The sequence below is a fragment of the Carettochelys insculpta genome, chromosome 13, assembly GCF_033958435.1.
Source record: "Carettochelys insculpta isolate YL-2023 chromosome 13, ASM3395843v1, whole genome shotgun sequence".
NCBI classification, from domain to species: domain Eukaryota; kingdom Metazoa; phylum Chordata; order Testudines; family Carettochelyidae; genus Carettochelys; species Carettochelys insculpta.
Window position 1 is genome coordinate 45333190 of NC_134149.1, and position 17820 is coordinate 45351009.

A 17820-nucleotide genomic window follows, 5' to 3' on the forward strand; every position below is an offset into this window, starting at 1 on the left:
TGTGTGTGTGAGTGGCTCACAGAGGGTGTGGGGCTCCTGCTGAGGGTAACCTTGATGACCAGCTAACACCTTTGTACTGGAGACAAAGGAGGAGGTGGAGCCTGAGGGGTTTGAATTGGAACTGGGAGTTGGAAGCAGTTAGTCTGGGCTGAGGGAGAGAGAGACAAAGGAGGGGGCAAGGCCCCAGCTCTGGGGGCCCCTCGGGGCCTCCTCTCCCCAACATGGATGGGACTGGCTGTCTCTGCCGGCTGTACTGACTCCTCTGTACGATGCTGTGTCCTGTCGGCTAATAAACCTGCTGTTTTCCTGCTAAGTAAGAGACTCTCCTGCCTGCGGACAGGGTGCAGAGCTTGGGGGACCCCAGAACCCCATCACACCCCCACACCCTCTCTGCCTTTGGGGTCCCCCGCTGGGGAACGCACCAGCCCCTACCTCAGCTGCTGCTCAAACCTCCCCAAATCAGACACGAGATGACAGCAACAAAGGCCCAGTCTTGTCACTGCTGCCCGCCATTCTGAACATGAGCTGGGGGGCCTGTCTCGGCCAGTTGATCTCACTCCATATCGGCCCGAGGAAAACCAGCAGCAATGGCCAAGTCTGGCTACAGAGTGGGAAAGACAGGGCTGCACGGCCACGGTGGGAAAGTTGATGTTATTAAAAAGGCCTGAGTTCTGGCACAATTTTAAACGAACTCCATCTAGCAGAAAAGGACGGCTTCCACGTCACGTCTCCCAGGCAATGTCTCCTCTCAGCTAATGGCAAGTCTCTACCCTTTCAGACCCTGACCTCGAATGCTTCAGAGACACAAGGCGAACGAGGTCATAACTTTCGCCAGTCCAGCTTCTGCTGGTGAGAGACAAGCTTCTCCTGCCCCGCTGCACTCTTCTGCAGGCCTCAACAGCTCGTCTCCCACCAACAGAGACTGGTGCAACGAGAGCCCTTCCTGCGCCGACCTCGTCCTTCTACTGTTGTGGGGCTGACCCCACCACACGTACACTGTGCGTACCCACATACCCATCCGTACAAATGTGCCAAGTGCTACATCGCTAGGCCTTTGAATAACCGTGAGGCGGGCATTACCCCTGTGATGGGTTCTGGAGTCCCCCAAGCTCTGCACCCTGTCCGCAGGCAGGAGAGTCTCTCACTCAGCAGGAAAACAGCAGGTTTATTAGCCGACAGGACACAGCATCGTACAGAGGAGTCAGTACAGCCGGCAGAGACAGCCAGTCCAATCAATGTTGGGGAGAGGAGGCCCCGAGGGGCCCCCAGAGCTGGGGCCTTGCCCCCTCCTTTGTCTCTCTCTCTCTCCCAGCCCAGACTAACTGCTTCCAACTCCCAGTTCCAATTCAAACCCCTCAGGCTCCACCTCCTCCTCTGTCTGCAGTACAAAGGTGTTACCTGGTTGTCAGGGTTACCCTCAGCAGGAGCCCCACACCCTCTGTGAGCCACTCACATACACACAGGTATCCCCCACTCCATCACAACCCCAAATTACAGAGCGGGAAAGGAGCCAGAGAAACTCTGTTTAAGGCCACATAAAGTGAATGGCACAGACAGATTAGAACTCAGATCTTTGCAACGAGTCTCCAACCCAATTTCTCTCGATGCTGCCATCAGCAGAGAACGAATCCTGAAGACTTCGGAGAACTAGGAAGGTGGGCAGGAGCTGGCCTGAACAACCCTAATGGCTTCTTTAGTCTCTCGAGGGTCAGGTTGGCAAGCGCAACTGCATTAAATAGAAACATGGAACTGAGCCACAGGGTTGGTCTTCTCGCCCTAGCGCAGTAACAGCGTGGCGGCCGGGTCAGCCTGTACTCCAACAAAATAAAACCACAAAAACGTAGCATTTTAAAGACTAACAAAATGGTTTATTCGGTGATGAGCTTTCGGGGGACAGACCCACTTCATCAGATATCGGAGGGGCACTTCATCAGATGTGCACCCCAGGGTTTAGTTCCTACGTCTTCTCTAAACAGACAGGCATTTGACTGAAGAGTAGCGCTCATCCACACAGATGTATGTACAGTTGGGGCTATTTTTGCCAGTGTGCTTGACTTTACATTTATCAACATTAAATTTCAATTGCCATTTTCTTGCCCAATCACTTAGTTTTGCGAGATCTTTCTGAAGCTCTTCAGTCCGCTTGGTTCTTAACCGTTGTCATCTGTTGCTCTATAAGCTGCCATGGGACTTCTTGTTTTTGAAGATACAGACGAATACGGTTACCTCTGTGATACTTGAGCAGTCTAGTACCATCTGCAAATTCTGCCACCTCACTGTTTACCCCTTTCTCCAGATCATTTATCAATAGGTTGAATAGGCTTGGTCACAGTATGGACCCTCGGGCAACACCGCTAATTACCTCTCTCCCTTTATCCCTATTCTTTGGTTCCTATCTTTTAACCAACTACCCACCCGAGAGAGAACCTTCCCCTCTCACCTCCTGACAACTAATTTTACTTAAGAGCTTTGGATGAGGCACCTGCTCGACGGCTTTCTGGAAGCCCAAGTACACTATCCACCCGATCCCCCTTTCCCCCGCTCAAAGGCCTCCGGCGGACTGGTGGGGCGGCGCTTCCCTTTGCAGGAATCACGCTGACCCTTCCCCACAACTCACGTCCCCCGACCCCTCTGCCAATGTCGCTCTTCGCCACCCCTCCAAAGACCCCGCCAGGCACTGATGCTCGACCGGCCGCCTGCAGCGGCCAGGGGCCCGCCCAGCGCCGAGCGACGCGAGCCCCTGGGACGCGGCACATCTCCCAAAGCAGCTCCAGGCGCCGCTCGGGGGCCGGGGAAGTGCGAGGCTGCGGCCAACATCGCGGGAGGGGCCCGGGGCGCAGCGCGGGGAGAGCGGGGGCGGGGGCAGCTCCAGCCCTTCTGGGGTGACCTTGGGGGCCCACGTCGGCCCCGCTGCGGCCAGGGGAAGGCGGCGCCGGCAGAGCGCGGAGCTCGGGGCGCGGCGGGGAGGCGAGACGGGGCGGGACAAGCTCCCTGCCTCAGTTTCCCCAGCCCCAGGCCGGGCCGGCCCCAGGCGCGGGGGCGCGGGAGGGGCGCAGGGACCGGCCCGCCGCTCACCTGGTGCCGGAGGATGGTCTGGTGCAGCAGCCGCGCGTAGCCGTCCAGCCGCACCCCCGAGTTACTCCGGCTCCGCATGGCGGGGGCCGCGCCGGGCCGGGCGCTGTCCTGCCGCCGCCCCGAGCTCGCCAGGACCCGGGCGCGCTCCGGGGTCCGAACTCCTCCACCGCCCCCGCCCCCCGCGCGGCGCGGACCGGCCCGCCCCGCCGCCGGGGCACGCGCCAATTGGCCGCGGGAGGAGGGGGCGGGGCCCGAGCGCCAGGTCCTGCCAGCGCCATACAGTGCTCAGCGGCGGCCGAGGCCGGAGAGGGCGGCGCGAGCCGGGCGGCGGGCCCGCGCGCTACCGAGCTGCCAGGACCTGCCGGGCGGCTCCCTCGGAAGTTCGCTCCGGGCTGGTCACTCCCAGGGGCCGGGGGGAAAGTGCCGGGCGCGGCGCGAGGCGAACAGCCCCACCGCTGCACCCGCACCGCCCCCCGACACCCCTGTACCCCCCGCACCGCCCCACCGCTGCACCCGCACCGCCCCCGACACCCCTGTGCCCCCCGCACCGCCCCACCGCTGCACCCGCACCGCCCCCCGACACCCCTGTGCCCCCCCGCACCGCCCCACCGCTGCACCCGCACCGCCCCCGACACCCCTGTGACCCCCCGCACCGCCCCACCGCTGCACCCGCACCGCCCCCCACACCCCTGTGCCCCCCCGCACCGCCCCCCGACACCCCTGTGACCCTCCGCACCGCCCCCCGCTGCACCCGCACCGCCCCCGACACCCCTGTGCCCCCCCGCACCGCCCCACCGCTGCACCCGCACCGCCCCCGACACCCCTGTGACCCCCCGCACCGCCCCACCGCTGCACCCGCACCGCCCCTCGACACCCCTGTGACCCTCCGCACCGCCCCCCGCTGCACCCGCACCGCCCCCGACACCCCTGTGCCCCCCCGCACCGCCCCCCGACACCCCTGTGACCCTCCGCACCGCCCCCCGCTGCACCCGCACCGCCCCCCGACACCCCTGTGCCCCCCCGCACCGCCCCCCGACACCCCTGTGACCCTCCGCACCGCCCCCCGCTGCACCCGCACCGCCCCCCGACACCCCTGTGACCCCCCGCACCGCCCCACCGCTGCACCCGCACCGCCCCCCGACACCCCTGTGACCCCCCGCACCGCCCCCCGACACCCCTGTGACCCTCCGCACCGCCCCCCGCTGCACCCGCACCGCCCCCGACAGCCCTGTGCCCCCCCGCACCGCCCCACCGCTGCACCCGCACCGCCCCCCAACACCCCTGTGCCCCCCGCACCGCCACCCCACACTGCCCTCGACACCCCTGCGCCCCCCCGCACCGCCCCACCGCTGCACCCGCACCACCTCCCCACACCGCCCCTCCCAACACCCCTGTGCCCCCTGCACCGGCCCCCGATACCCCATTGTCCCCCGCCCCCAGACACCCCATGCTCCCTGCCCCCCCGCACCACCCCCAGACAGCCCTGTCCCCCCCGCCCCCCAGCTTACCCTGACACCCCAGACCCGCGGGGAGCGCTGCTGGGGCCTCACAACCTTTCCTGAAGATGCTCCCACTTGTGCTGCTCCCCTGCAGCCTTGTGGGCGGCGTGTCTGTGGGTCGCTGCAGCCAGCCCCATAGCCTGGCCCCCCCCGTGCACGGCAGAGAGCTCCGTGCAGGGCCGCTCCCAGAGGTGCCTTGTGCCGCCTGCCCCTCTCCGTGCAGCACCGGGGAGAATGAGTCGTCAGTTCTCCTGCACCTAGCGCTAGCCGGAGCCGGGTGCGCTGCACTGGCCGAGCGGCGGGACAAAGGGGCTGGCCCTGACACGTGCAAACCAGACTCGGGGCCGAGGCCAGCCCAGCCAGCCGTCCACTAGTGCAGCGTGGCAAGCTGCACCCTCCCATTCAGGCCCCGCCTGCCGTGCCCGAGTGGCTCAACCCTGCCCCCAGTCCAACCGGGCGGCCCCCTCTCTCTGCTCCGGTGGGGTGGGAAAGGAGAGGGGCCCACGCATGGTGTAGGCTGGTCCCTTCCCTGCGCACGGGCGCCGGCTGGCAGTGCCCATGCGGAGACCCGGGGAAGGCCATGCACCGGCAGGCACCCGAGTTTTGAACATCCCACAGGGGAGCGGGAGGTCACATCTGCCATGGTGCCTGGGGTGGGTTAACTCCCCTGTGGGCCTGCTACACCAATCCTTCCTCACTGATCACACCAGGGGAGGAGGCTCAGGGCTTCCCCCAGGCTCTGTGGTGGGCCAGAGTGATGGGTACAGGGTGCTGGAGGGGGGGTCCAGGCTGGGGAGAGGGTTGGGGCGCAGGACAGGGTGAAGGTGCCAACGAGGTGTGCAGACTCTGGGGCAGGGCTGGGCACCAGGGGTTCAGGGCAGGGGGTGGGCGTGTGGGGTCTGGGCGGGAGTAGGGGGGCAGGAGGAGGCTCAGGGCTTGGACAGGGGTTTGGGGTGTGGGGTGCTTATCCCAGGCAGCTCCTGTTGGGCAATTTCAGGGCTGGATTATTTCAGGAGCCCTAAAACCCCTACCTCAGTCCTGCTTGGTGGCCCAGCTCCCCCTCTGCCCTGGCCCCACACCACTCCTGGAAGCTGCCAGCACACCACTGGGTGGGCGGGCGGCTCCACAGGCTGCCCTCACCTGCAGACACCACCTCCACAGCGGCCATTGGCCATGATTCCCAACCAACGGGAGCTATGCAGGGCTGCCTGCAGGCAAGAGCAGTGCGTGGCGCTCCCCTTATCTCTGCAAGCCCTGCGGGGAAGAGGTTGGCAGCACGCAGAGATGTCCCAGCAGCCAGTCACTCCCGGGGACACAGCACGCGTGCAGCCTGCCTGACGCCTCTGCTGTGCCGCAGGACTTTCAGCAGCCTCCGCCACCGCCACCCCACTGCCTTAGCCTGTGCCCTGAGCTGCAGCCCCTAAGGCCCCTGCATTAATCCAGCCCTGCCGCCACCACGTCGCCAAGCATATTTGTTATCTTCTCCCTCCTGAGGGGAGCGTGGGTCACCCCAAACTGGCTCACCCAACGCAGGGAGGGCCCGCTCCCCTGACTGACTCCCTCAGCCCCAGAGCGTAAGGATAAGGCCTTTTCCTGCAGCCAGGTGAGAGGAGCAGCCGCCGTTTGCTAAGAAGCAGAAAGTTACAGCCTCTAATGCCATTAAACCAAAGTCATATCCCGCCCTTTGGGTGGGCCTGTCCTAGCAGCGACCACCATTGCCAGGTAAGCAAGAGAGCATCAGATGGTTCAAGAACGCCGGCGCTGAAGGAGCGAGGACCCACCAGCTGTGGTCGGGGCAGCCTCGTGGCTTGTTCTGTCATTATGGTCTCCACTTCTCTATTGTTTGGCTGCAGGATCTGTCTGGTTCCTTAGTTGCTTTTGTCTGGGACATCATTAATTCTGCGGGGTGTGAGCAGTTCAGGCGGGGGGCGGGTAGGGCTGGTTAGAGAATTGTCTTGCTATAATATAGCCAGGACTGGGTAAGGCAGGGGTGAGCGAAGTGGGGGATGGGCCCCCTTCCGAGTGAGGGGTGCGCGACGTTTCATAAAGGGGCGCAGCACGATCAGCTGCTGGGTCTCAGGCTCATCCCTCTCGCTGAATGGTGACTGATTTTTCTGGCTGCGCATTCACTTGGATACCCACTAACAGCAGCCGTACGGTCTCCAGACTTGTCTTCCCGCACGTGCCGAAAGGGGTTTTCTTTCTGTTTCGCACGGACAAAGGGACATGTCCGTGGGCTTGGTCCGCCGTACACAGGTGCCGCGGCGGGATAATGACAGGGACGGAGAGTGGGGCCCGACGTAAAGAGTGTGCTCACCCTGGGCTATGCAGGCCGTGAGCGCCGCTGTACGAACTGGGGTTCCAGAGGAAGCTCTGGGGAGCCAACTCCCCGAGATGAGACCAGCCAGACGGTAACGCCTGCTGACCACCCCATGCAGATGCTGGAGTCCACCTATGTCTGGATCTCGACTGGCCATCGGGGGAGGGCCAAGGGCCATCCCCGGCTGACTCCCCTGCCAGAGGAGAGCTTGGCCAATTCCCTGGTTGTTCCCCCTCTCTGATGGGATGACGAGGTGTTCGAGGCCCCTGGGCATGGGGGGTACATGGGGGAGAGGGGATAGTTTGTAGCTGAGGGGCTCTTTGTTCCAGCAGGCACAGGCAGCTGGCAATGGCTGCAGTTATACAGGTTCAGGCTGGGAATAGGGGGTGTATTTCTGACAGAGGCGGTGCGAGGAACTGGCCTTTTGTGTAGCGGCCCCTGGCTGCCTCATCCCCCACGATTTTGCATGGCTGCCCAGGGTCAGGGCGAGGGGTCCTTCCTTCTGGGGCAGGCTAAGAGAAGCTGGAGCAGGGGTGTGGCCCAGCTGCCCCGAATGGGTGACTGAGAGGACTGGCTGAGGGTGACTCCATAGCAGTGGCAAATCTGTGAAGCCAACGGGAAAGCCAGTCCCCAGGAAGCTGCCTGTCTAGCTCAGGGACCCGCAGGGGGTGGATTGCCCCACCTCGCAGCCCCAGGCGGAGACCCAGATGAGAAGCCTTGGAACATGCACTCTGCCTCCAGCCAAAGCTCTGGGCACAACCAGACTTCCCTGTCCTTCCCTGGCCTGAGGTGGGCAGGAGGTCGTGTTGGCCGTGGGTCGCTGTGCTATGGATGGAGCAGCCATGCCCTGCACCCAGCGACTGCGCAAACCTCCCCTAGAGAGAGGACGGCTCACCTGAGAGCAGCTCCTGGGACCAGCCACGTGGGGGCAGCACCAGCCCAGCCCTGGCACTGGACCAGGCCCCTGGGATGCTGCAGGTTGGCACTGGGGCCCTGTTTTGTACCCGCCAGGTGCTAGGAGCAGACCAGGAGCTGTGTCTAGGCTGGGCTGGGGCCGCCCCTGCTGAATGCGGGGGTTAGCCTGCAGCTGAGTGTGCGTCACGCTTGGAGCGGGGTTGGACTCAGGGTGTGGACTGAGCCCCTGTCCCGGGGGAGGGTCTCTGCCACGGGAGAGAGAAGGCCACGCAAAGCCGGCTAGTGGGCCAGTGGGGTGCATGGGCACAGAAGCCCCTGGGCCGGGGCAGCCATGTCCCCGCACACGGCTGTGAATCCCAGCACACAATGCTTCACACGCTACTGCCACCCGACGACCCACAGCTCCACCTCTTCCGGGCTGGGCTGGGCCCCAGCGCAGCGCCATACCTGGGACCTGGGCGCGGACCTGTTGCTGGGCACACTGAGGCCAGGTGGGAGGAGTTCAGCGCTGTGCAGGATCAGGCTGTGCCTGCCAGGAACTTCCCTGCCTCCCTAGTGCGCGTGCAGGAAGGAGCTGGGCTCCATGCTGGTGAACACAAACTCAGCGCGTCTCTGTTGGACTGGCATGAGGTTCTCTGGCTTTCCAGCTAAGGCACATCCGCGGCCCCAAGGCAGCTGGCTGAGTCTTCTCTTCTGAGTGATACGGCTGGGCCTGCAGCTCAGACAGCCCAGAGGCCGGCTCCCCGCTGGCTGTGGCCCTCTGCCGGTGTCCCCCGCCACGCTGCTCCCAGGCGACCGGCCAGCCACTGGGCGTAAGAATGGCTCCCTGGGCAGACGAGTACCACTGGCAGCCCAGGGGTGGCTGGAGAAGAAGGTGTTTGCCCAGCTGGAGGCTGGCCCAGTGCTCCTAGGCGAGCTGCCCAGTGCGCGGAGGTTGGTTTGCTGGGGACTCCGGGGGTGATGCGTTGGGCTCCCTTCACAACAAGTGAGAGCTGCCGGGCCAGAGCATTTATTGTCTGAGCAATGACGTGGGCTCACACAGCCGCAGGGGCTGTCCTGGGGCACCCAGCACACTGCAGGCCAGCCAGGAGCCTTCAGGAGCCAGGGCTCTCTAGGAAGAGTACATGTGTGCCTGGGGGCACCCAGGGGTCTCTGCAGGGGCAGCTGTGGGTGCTGTCCATCACCTTGCAATGGGGGAGTGTGGGAATCCCCCCACCAACTCCCAGCCTGCCCCTAGCTCCTCTCTGGGGCAGGCTGGCAGCTTGCCCAGCCCCTTGGGAAGGAGAGGGCTCCCAAGGTGGGGCGCTCCGTGGGGAGGGCTGTGGGGCATTTCCTTGGGCTAGCTCTAAGGAGGGCTCTCAACCCGTATCAGGTGGCAACTGCTTGCCCACGTGACCCCTTTAGGAGCCCCAGTTTTCCATGCAAGCGCGAGGGTGGGGCCAGACTCCCCACTTCTGCTGGGGACACCCCACACACTCAGCCCCTGCTCAGTGATGGGAGCAGCTCCGCTCTGCGCAGGCTTCACCGTGGGCTGGGGAGCCCCCAGTGGCACCTGCTGGGGGTGAGGCTGGAATTCAGCCCTGCTGGGACGGTGAACGCTCCCCACACCACAGAAGGGGCAGGCGGAGACGGGACACACTCCCCCCTTTGGGCAGAGGCTGGAGGCCCCCCGCCCCGCAGGGATTTCTGTGCAGTCGGCTGTGTCTCACAGTCCCGCCCCAGGGCCGAGCAGCGGTGGCCGGGCGCTCTGAGGCGGGGCAGGGGGGAGCACGGTCTCCAGCCGGGATCCATCAATGTCCTGCTTTCAGCACTCGTACCGGGGGGGTGCACAGCGCCCAAACCTGGGGAGACAAAGCAGCTGTGAGCCTGAGGGTCTGCCCTGGGCCAGGGGGTCTCCTCTCCCCAGTTCAGCTGCATCCCCAGCATGCTCACCATCCATTCCCTGTCCCCGCAAGGCTCTCACAGAAAGGGCCCAAACCCAGACCCCGAGTTGGGGGACTCAGGGCTGAGGGGCACCGGCGGAGCTGGGGGGAGCCCAGGGCCGGGCTGGCAGAGGGCTGCGGGTCGGGAGGGAGGGGCACCGGCAGGGCTGAGGGTACTGCCATGCTCTGGACTCACCGGCACATGCTGGTACTGCACTCTAGGCCGTGCCGGCAATAGGCCCCCAGCGGTTTGCTGCCCACCATCCTCCAGAAAGGCGTCATCCTGCCTGCCCGGCGCCGGGCAGGGCCCTCTGCAGGGTGTGAGCCGAGAGCGGCAGGCGGGGAGGGGAACAGGCTGGCCGTGGTGCTGAGCAGCATCCTGCTCCCAGCAGGGCCCGAGGTTCCCTAGAGCGACAGGAGAGGAGGGCTGGGGGGAAGAGCAGGGGCTGCCAGGGCTCAGCACCCTCCCTGTGCCCAGCACCTTGGGCCCCAACTGCCCTGGGGCTGATGGCGGGTCAGTACTGCCCTCCAGGCTGGGCAGCAGTCACAGCCTGCGCTTTGTGCTCCAGAGCCCAGGGCGAGGACAGCGGGAATGGGAGAAGCACTTACATGAGGGGCGGTCCTGGGCCTCGCCTGGGCTGGGCTGGGCTGTGGGGCAGAAGGAGCTCTGGGCTGGCTCTGGGAAAACCTCAGGTGGGTCCAGCTTCTCGCACCCTCCTCCTCTCCCAGCCCAGCCGTGTCCTATCGTGTGACCCCCAGCAGGCAGGGCCAACAGCCATTGCAGGGAGAAGCCGGCTCCAGACAGTCCTAGACCATCGTGCTGGGATCTCAAGTGCAAAGACTCTGCAGGGCAAAGCCACCGTCAGCGTGTTTGCTGTGAGCCAGGAGCCGTCCCGGCAGCCAGGCGGCGTGGTGCAAGCTGAGGTGCTCCCGGCCCCTTGGGGGTCCCAGAACCTCCCTGGCAAGTGAAGAGTTAGAAAGTTTTCCTGACATAGACTCATAGAACACTAGGACTGGGAGGGACCTCGAGAGGCCATTGAGTCCAGCCCCCTGCCCCAATGGCAGGACCAAGTACTGTCTAAACCATCCCTGATAGACATCTATCTAACCTGTTCTTAAATATCTCCAGCGATGGAGATTCCACAACCTCCCTTGGCAATTTATTCCACTGTTTGACCACCCTGGCTACGTCTACACGTGCACCCAACTTCGAAATAGCTTATTTCGATGTTGCGACATCGAAATAGGCTATTTCGATGAATAACGTCTACACGTCCTCCAGGGCTGGCAACGTCGATGTTCAACTTCGACGTTGCTCAGCCCAACATCGAAATAGGCACAGCGAGGGAACGTCTACACGCCAAAGTAGCACACATCGAAATAAGGGAGCCAGGCACAGCTGCAGACAGGGTCACGGGGCGGACTCAACAGCAAGTCGCTCCCTTAAAGGGCCCCTCTCAGACACACTTTCATTAAACAGTGCAAGATACACAGAGCCAACAACTAGTTGCAGACCCTGTATATGCAGCACGGACCCCCAGCTGCAGCAGCAGCAGCCAGAAGCCCTGGGCTAAGGGCTGCTGCCCACGGTGACCACAGAGCCCCGCAAGGGCTGGAGAGAGAGTATCTCTCAACCCCCCAGCTGATGGCCGCCATGGAGGACCCCGCTATTTCGATGTTGCGGGACGCGGATCGTCTACACTGTCCCTACTTCGACGTTGAACGTCGAAGTAGGGCGCTATTCCCATCCGCTCATGGGGTTAGCGACTTCGACGTCTCGCCGCCTAACGTCGATTTCAACTTCGAAATAGCGCCCAACACGTGTAGACGTGACGGGCGCTATTTCGAAGTTACTGCCGCTACTTCGAAGTAGCGTGCACGTGTAGACGCAGCCCCTGACAGTTAGGAACTTTTTCCTAATGTCCAACCTAAACCTCCCTTGCTGCAGTTTAAGCCCATTGCCTCTTGTCCTGTCCTCAGAGGCCAAAAAGAACAAGTTTTCTCCCTCCTCCTTTTGACACGCTTTTAGATACCTGAAAACCGCTATCATGTCTCCCCTCAATCTTCTCTTCTCCAAACTAAACAAGCCCAATTCTTTCAGCCTTTGTTCGTAGGTCACATTCTCCAGACCTTTAATCATTCTTGTTGCTCTTCTCTGGATCCTCTCTAATTTCTCTACATCTTTCTTGAACTGCGGTGCCCAGAACTGGACGCAATACTCCAGCTGAGGCCTAACCAGAGCAGAAAGACTGACTTCTCGTGTCTTGTTCTCAACACACCTGTTAATGCATCCCAGAGTCATGTTTGCTTTTTTTGCAACAACATCACACTATTGACTCATATTTAGCTTGTGGTCCATTATAACCCCTCGATCCCTTTCTGCTGTAGTCATTCCTAGACAGTCTCTCCCCGTTTTGTATGTGTGAAACTGATTGTTCCTTCCCAAGTGGAGCACTTTGCATTTGTCCTTATTAAACTTCATCCTGTTTACCTCAGACCATTACTCCAATTTGTCCAGATCATTTTGAATCATGACCCTATCCTCCAAAGCAGTTGCAACCCCTCCCAGCTTGGTATCATCTGCAAACTTAGTAAGCGTACTTTCTATGCCAATATCTAAATCATTGATGAAGATATTGAACAGAACCGGTCCTAACACAGACCCCTGCAGAACCCCACTTGTTATACTTTTCCAGCAGGATTGAGAACCATTAAGAACTACTCTCCAGGTACGGTTGTCCAGCCAGTTATGCACCCAGCTTACCATAGCCTCATCTAATTTATATCTGCCTACCTTATTGATGAGAATATCATGCGAGACCATGTCAAATGCTTTACTAAAGTCTAGGTATACCACATCCTCCGCTTCTCCCCTATCCACAAGGCTCGTTATCCTATCAAAGAAAGCTATCAGATTGGTTTGACATGATTTGTTCTTTACAAACCCATGCTGGCTGTTCCCTATCAGTTTACCGTCTCCCAAGTGCTTGCAGATGATTTCCTTAATTACCTTTTCCATTATCTTTCCTGGCACAGAAGTTAAGCTGACTGGCCTGTAGTTTCCTGGGTTATTCTTATTCCCCTTTTCATAGATGGGCACTGTATTTGCCCTTTTCCAGTCTCCTGGAATCTCTCCTGTCTCCCATGATTTTCCAAAGATGACAGCTAATGGCTCAGATACCTTCTCCATCAGCTCCTTGAGTATTCCAGGGTGCATTTCATCAGGCCCTGGTGACTTGCAGACATCTAATTTTTCTAAGTGATTTTTTAACTTGTTCTTTTTTCATCTAACCTGCATCTCCCTGGCAGCTGCTGGTCCTGCCTTGTCCGTGGAGAACAACTGACCCAGTCCTCTGTGGCCCAGCTGGCAGGGAGCTGAATGCTCAGGCCTCTCCGGTTTCTTCTCTCCAGGCAGAATGGGCCTGGGGCTTTCACCCTTCACAGAGGTCCGCTGTTCTCAACCTTTGATCAGTTCGGTGGCTTTCCTCTGGACTCTCGCCAAGGGCCCCTGGACAGTTTGTACCGGACACAGCAGCTAATGTCGCACCAGTGCCAAGTGGGCTAAGACAATGACCTCCCCTCAGTTGCCTACCACGTGCCTGTGAGCGCACCCCCGAGTGCTGGCCTTGTCACAGCTGCGTGGCTGTGGTGTCTCACACGCCCTGGCTCTGCCCTGGCGCACAGTCCCCAGGAAGTGGGGCCCTGGAGCCTTCCCAGGTGTAGCACTTTGCAACTTGTGGGCAATTCACACGTTTGTCAGGATCCTTCTGAATTCTAACCCCGGGCTCCCACTGCCTGCAACTCTCCCTCCCAGCCTGGGTCACCTACCTAGCCTATAAACACCGCCTGGTGACGCCCTGGGCAGGACTGAGGCTTGTGGGACCCCTCGATATACCTTCCCCAGGGGGCAGGTACCCTTTGAGCACTAGTCTCTGAGTACAGTCTCTCAGTCAGTGGTGCACCCACCTTATGGTCCTTTCTTCTCCACCACGGCTCCCTAGTTTACTTATCTAGTGCTTATCAAAAGCCTGGCTAATGCCAAGATACATCATAGCTACCGGTTCTCCCCTTCACTGTACCAGTAATCCTGCAAAGAGGGAAATTAAATTAATCTGGCAGGATTTGTTCTAGACAAATCCATTCTGGCTTGTCCTTATAACCCTAGTACCCTCCTGGGGCTTTTGCAGAGGCTGTTTAATCATTTGTACGGTACCGGGATCTGTAAGAACATACAAACAGCTGCACTGGGTCAGACCAAAGGTCCACCTAGCCCAGCATCCTGTCTGCTGACAGTGGCCAGTGCCAGGTGCCCCAGAGGGGAGGAACAGCGCAGGGAATCACTGACTGATCCTTCTCCTGACATCTGTTTCCAGCCTCTGACTAACAGAGGCCGGGGCACCCTCCCTACCTCTGTTGGCCAGTGGTGATGGCTGGGCCTGAGCGCCGTGGATTTAGTTCTGCTTGGAACCCTGTTAAAGCCCTGGTCTGCACAACCTCCTCTGGCCAGGAGCGCCGCCAGCCGACTGTGCATGGCGTAGAGAAAAACCTCCTTTGTCCTGATACTCGTCATTTCACTTGGTGACCTCTAATTCTTCTGGGAACAAGAAAATAACTTCTGCTCACTCGCTTTCTCCATATCTGCCATGATTTTATAGACCTCCGTCTTGCTCCCCCTTGGGCTTCTCTTTTCTGAGCTGAAAAGTTCTGGTCTCTCTAACTCTTCCTACGGCACCTGTTCCAGCCCCCTAAGCGCTTTGTTCCCCTTTTCTGAACCTTTTCCAGTGCCAGGATCTCTTGTCTGGGATGAGGTGACCACATCTGTATGCCGTGTTCCAGGAGTGGGTACCATGGCTTTCTCCAGAGGCAGCAAGGCGATCGATCTTTCACGTACTGATGATGTTAAGCCGTCAGGTCTATAATTCTCCAGTTCCCTTTGTTCCAGTGTGCTGGTATATGCATGTGCCCTTTCCAGGCCTCTGGGACCCCAGAGATAACTGCTAATGTCCCCCAAGGTGAATTTCATCCACCCTGCCAACATTACTCATGTATTCGTTAACCCATTCTTCCCCTGTCTGTCTTGTATTCCTGCCCCTTGTGAGCGTACCCGTTCACCGTTAAAGGCTCTAGTGACGCTTGAAGCAAAATGAGCATTAAACAGCTGCGCTTTCTCGATGCCATCTGCTAAGAAACCCCCTTCCCTTCCAAGCAGAGGGCCTGCACTTCCCTTTCTCTTCTCCTGTCCCTCTGCTTGCTGCCCTGTCTGGCCCTCACGGGGTGTGATGCACTGGGTGCCTTCGCCTTCCTGATTGGTTCCTACAGGGCTTGGTTTCCACTCTCCGTGGGATTCCTCTGGATCTCCAGGCCAAGGCCAATGGAGCCTCTCTGACCTGTTCCTGTTCTTCTCTTTCCTTTGCATCAGTTGTTTGCAAGGTGCCTTTAGTATCCTTGACCCTGGTCGCCGCGCTGCGTTTTCCCTTCGATTGTCTGCTCCAAGGACCTGGCCTACTGATTTAGGAAGCAGGGGAGGCGTTAAGTCCAATGCCCTTGTTCTGCTGCTCTCATGTCAGGGTTCCCAGTTGTGGCTGGACGTACTCCTGGAGGTTTCATCACATAATCACCAATTAAAGATTGGGGGGAGGGGTTGCTCAGGGGTAGCTACACAGTTAAACCCCCCTTGTTGGCAGAGCATTGAGCTGCCAAACCAGGGTTGTGAGCTCAATCCCTGAAGGGGCCTTTTAGGGATCTGGGGTAAACGGGGGGGGGGGTGCTTGGTCCTGCCAGGAGGGCAGGGACTGGACTCCATGACCTCCCGAGATGCCTCCCAGCTCTGTGAGATGCACATCTCCATGAAGATTAACTCCTGGAGACTCCAGCACAGCCCTGGAGGGCTGGCAGCTGCTTCTGTTCCTTTCCTTAGACTCAGGAGCTCTGTGAGCGCTGGGTCGCTTTCACCCAGCTTGCCTTCCCCATGCAGCTATGGGACAAAGCAACCCGAGAGCAGCCGGCCCCAGGTTACTGCCTCCAGCGTGCTCCAGGGATGGATGGGACGTGGTGTGGGGCTGTATCGCATTCCCCACAGCTCTCTGCACAGTTAAACCCCCTATTGGCAGGGCTCTTCCATGGTTTGTTCTAGAAACGCCTCACCCACCTCCACTTCCGGGGGCTGTGGGAAGGTCTGTAGCAGACCCCAGCCATGACTCAGCCCTTGTCTTGCCCCTTGTGTCAGCACCCAGAGACTCTCCCCTCATCTGCCTCGAAGGAACATGCGACCCTGAACAAGCCCTACCCACTGAGCCAGCAGCCCTGCCTGGACACTCTCCCCGAAGGACTGCTTGCTCTAATTCATGCTCCCAAGGCTTCCTCTTTATTCCCCGCGCTCCTGGCAGCCGCCTCCTTTCCCTCCTTGTTAGTCTTACGAGCTGGGTGTAACTTTCCCTGCCCCCCGCTCCCCGCCGAGCTATGCCCTGCTCCGGTGGGTACTGACCGTGGGCTTTCATCCCCCTGCCCCTTACAGCCAGCTTGGCGCCCTTGTTGCTGAGCTGGTGCACAAAGCTGCTCGTCCCTTTGCAGTCGGGGGACCTGTCTGCGCCCCAGGATGTGGGGCTGCATCTCTGCTGGGCCTGGGGCCAGGAGGGTGCTCGGGGCGAGGCCAGGATTCTCTCGCCCCAGCCCATGGCGCTGCTCCAAGCACGCACACCCAGGATGGCAAAGGAGGTTGGGGGATGAGGAGCCTAAATCCCGCGAAGGATGGGGCCCCGGTGTGGTGCCACTCAGTGGAAGAAAGGCAGCTAGGTCGGGGGGGAGCCAGGGACGTCTGGCCCAACGGGACGGCAGCTCTCCTCAGCCAAGGCCTGCTGCAGGAGCCACTGCCCCCCGGCCCAGCCCCTCTCACCTGCAGGGCTGAATACCGTGCCCCAGGGCCGAGGGACATCAGTGGGGCCAGCCCAGAAGCTCAGGCTGGGAGTGAGGGGCACCCGCCTGTGTTAACCACCTCTGCTTGTATCAAAGGCCATCCGCCCCACCCAGGCGCAGCGAGGACCCAGCAGCGCCCTGCCGGGGGGAAGCAACCTGGGAAGAGGAGCTGGGTTCACGGCACCAGAGCCCCAGGTCCTGCTGCAGGGGCTTGGAGGAGCCCAAGGGAACCCTGCCCCAGACTGAGAGGGGCTCCCTGCTTTTGTTGGCCAGCCCCAGGCAGAGCAGAGGGGCCCTGGGGGCAGTCTGAGCATTGCGCTGCGGTTTGCTGCGGAGTCCTGCGAAGGGCACCTGTTTTCCATGCTCTTGGGGAGGCTGGCTTGGCTGCACTCAGAGCCAGGCTGGGAGCCCTGGACTCAGCCCAGCTCTCTGGGCGACCCTGCAAATCCCTTGCCCATTAGTGCCTCAGTTTCCCTCGTGCTGGGGGGGGCTACGTGTGAGGGGTGGGGATCATCCCCATAGAAAAGCCTGTAGCTCAGTCGCCAAGTGGGCTCCATCCTGCCATCATGGGCGGTGCTGTAAACGCAGAGCTCAGCGTCTGCGGCTCTGCAGCTTCTCCGCTCTGGCAGAAGCCTCTTCAGCTCCCGTTCCTGGTCCCGCCCTGCTCTGGGGCCACGTACTGGGGACAGCCAGCCCTCCAGGCACAGCCGGCTGCCCCGGCAGTCTCCCCCCATGGCCCTTTCTGTGGGGCCCCAGGCGGGAGCATCCTGTGCCTGGGGCTCTGGCTCTCTGTGCGGGCTGGGGCAGGTGGTGATGCTGCTCCTCAGCAGAGCCAGGGGGGCCCCAGAGCCATGCCCTGTGCAAACAGCCCACACTCACCTGCCAGGCGCTGAGCAGCAGCAGCACCGCGCAGACCAGCAGTGCCTTCCTGGTGCCTGCGCCCCCCGGGGCAGTGGGAAGCCAGCTGGCCATGCTGCCTCTGCTCACGGCCGGGGAGGGGCACTGGTGGGTACGGCTCTGCTACCGCCCTCCCAGCACACGCCGGCCACTCGCCTGGGCTCCAGTGCACTTCCTCCGGCCCCTGCTCTGTCTCTCCTGTGCTCAAATATTTGACAGGTGCCAGCTGTTTGGCAGTAGCCTCGCCCTGGCCTTTTATCCAGCCTGCGCTGTCCCTCCT

General features: G+C 61.0%; 2 protein-coding genes across 3 annotated transcripts in view; both read right to left on the reverse strand.

Moving 5' to 3' along the window:
- Window positions 1–3242, reverse strand: part of PHKA1 (phosphorylase kinase regulatory subunit alpha 1) — a 58195-nt gene extending 54953 nt beyond the window's left edge. For both annotated transcript variants that reach the window (XM_075008101.1, XM_075008100.1), the window contains exon 1: window positions 3076–3242. In XM_075008101.1, coding sequence (XP_074864202.1) covers window positions 3076–3153 — 78 coding nt within the window. In that variant the 5' untranslated portion in view covers window positions 3154–3242. The remainder of the gene's footprint in view (window positions 1–3075) is intronic.
- A 5553-nt stretch (window positions 3243–8795) lies between these two features.
- Window positions 8796–17615, reverse strand: LEAP2 (liver enriched antimicrobial peptide 2). Its single transcript, XM_075008036.1, has 3 exons — window positions 17523–17615; window positions 9928–10136; window positions 8796–9650 (listed from the first exon to the last, which is right to left on the reverse strand). The coding sequence occupies exons 1-3, from the start codon at window positions 17613–17615 to the stop codon at window positions 9614–9616; spliced, it is 339 nt and encodes a 112-aa protein (XP_074864137.1). The 3' UTR covers window positions 8796–9613.
- Between the last annotated feature and the right edge of the window lie 205 nt (window positions 17616–17820).

Coding starts and splice junctions, on each gene's coding strand:
- LEAP2 (XM_075008036.1), bottom strand. CDS start 17,615: ATGGCCAGCTGGCTTCCCACTGCCCCGGGGGGCGCAGGCACCAGGAAG. Junction 10,137..17,522: donor TGCTGCTCAGCGCCTGGCAG/GTGAGTGTGGGC, acceptor CTGTCGCTCTAG/GGAACCTCGGGCCCTGCTGG. Junction 9,651..9,927: donor TGCAGTACCAGCATGTGCCG/GTGAGTCCAGAG, acceptor TTGTCTCCCCAG/GTTTGGGCGCTGTGCACCCC.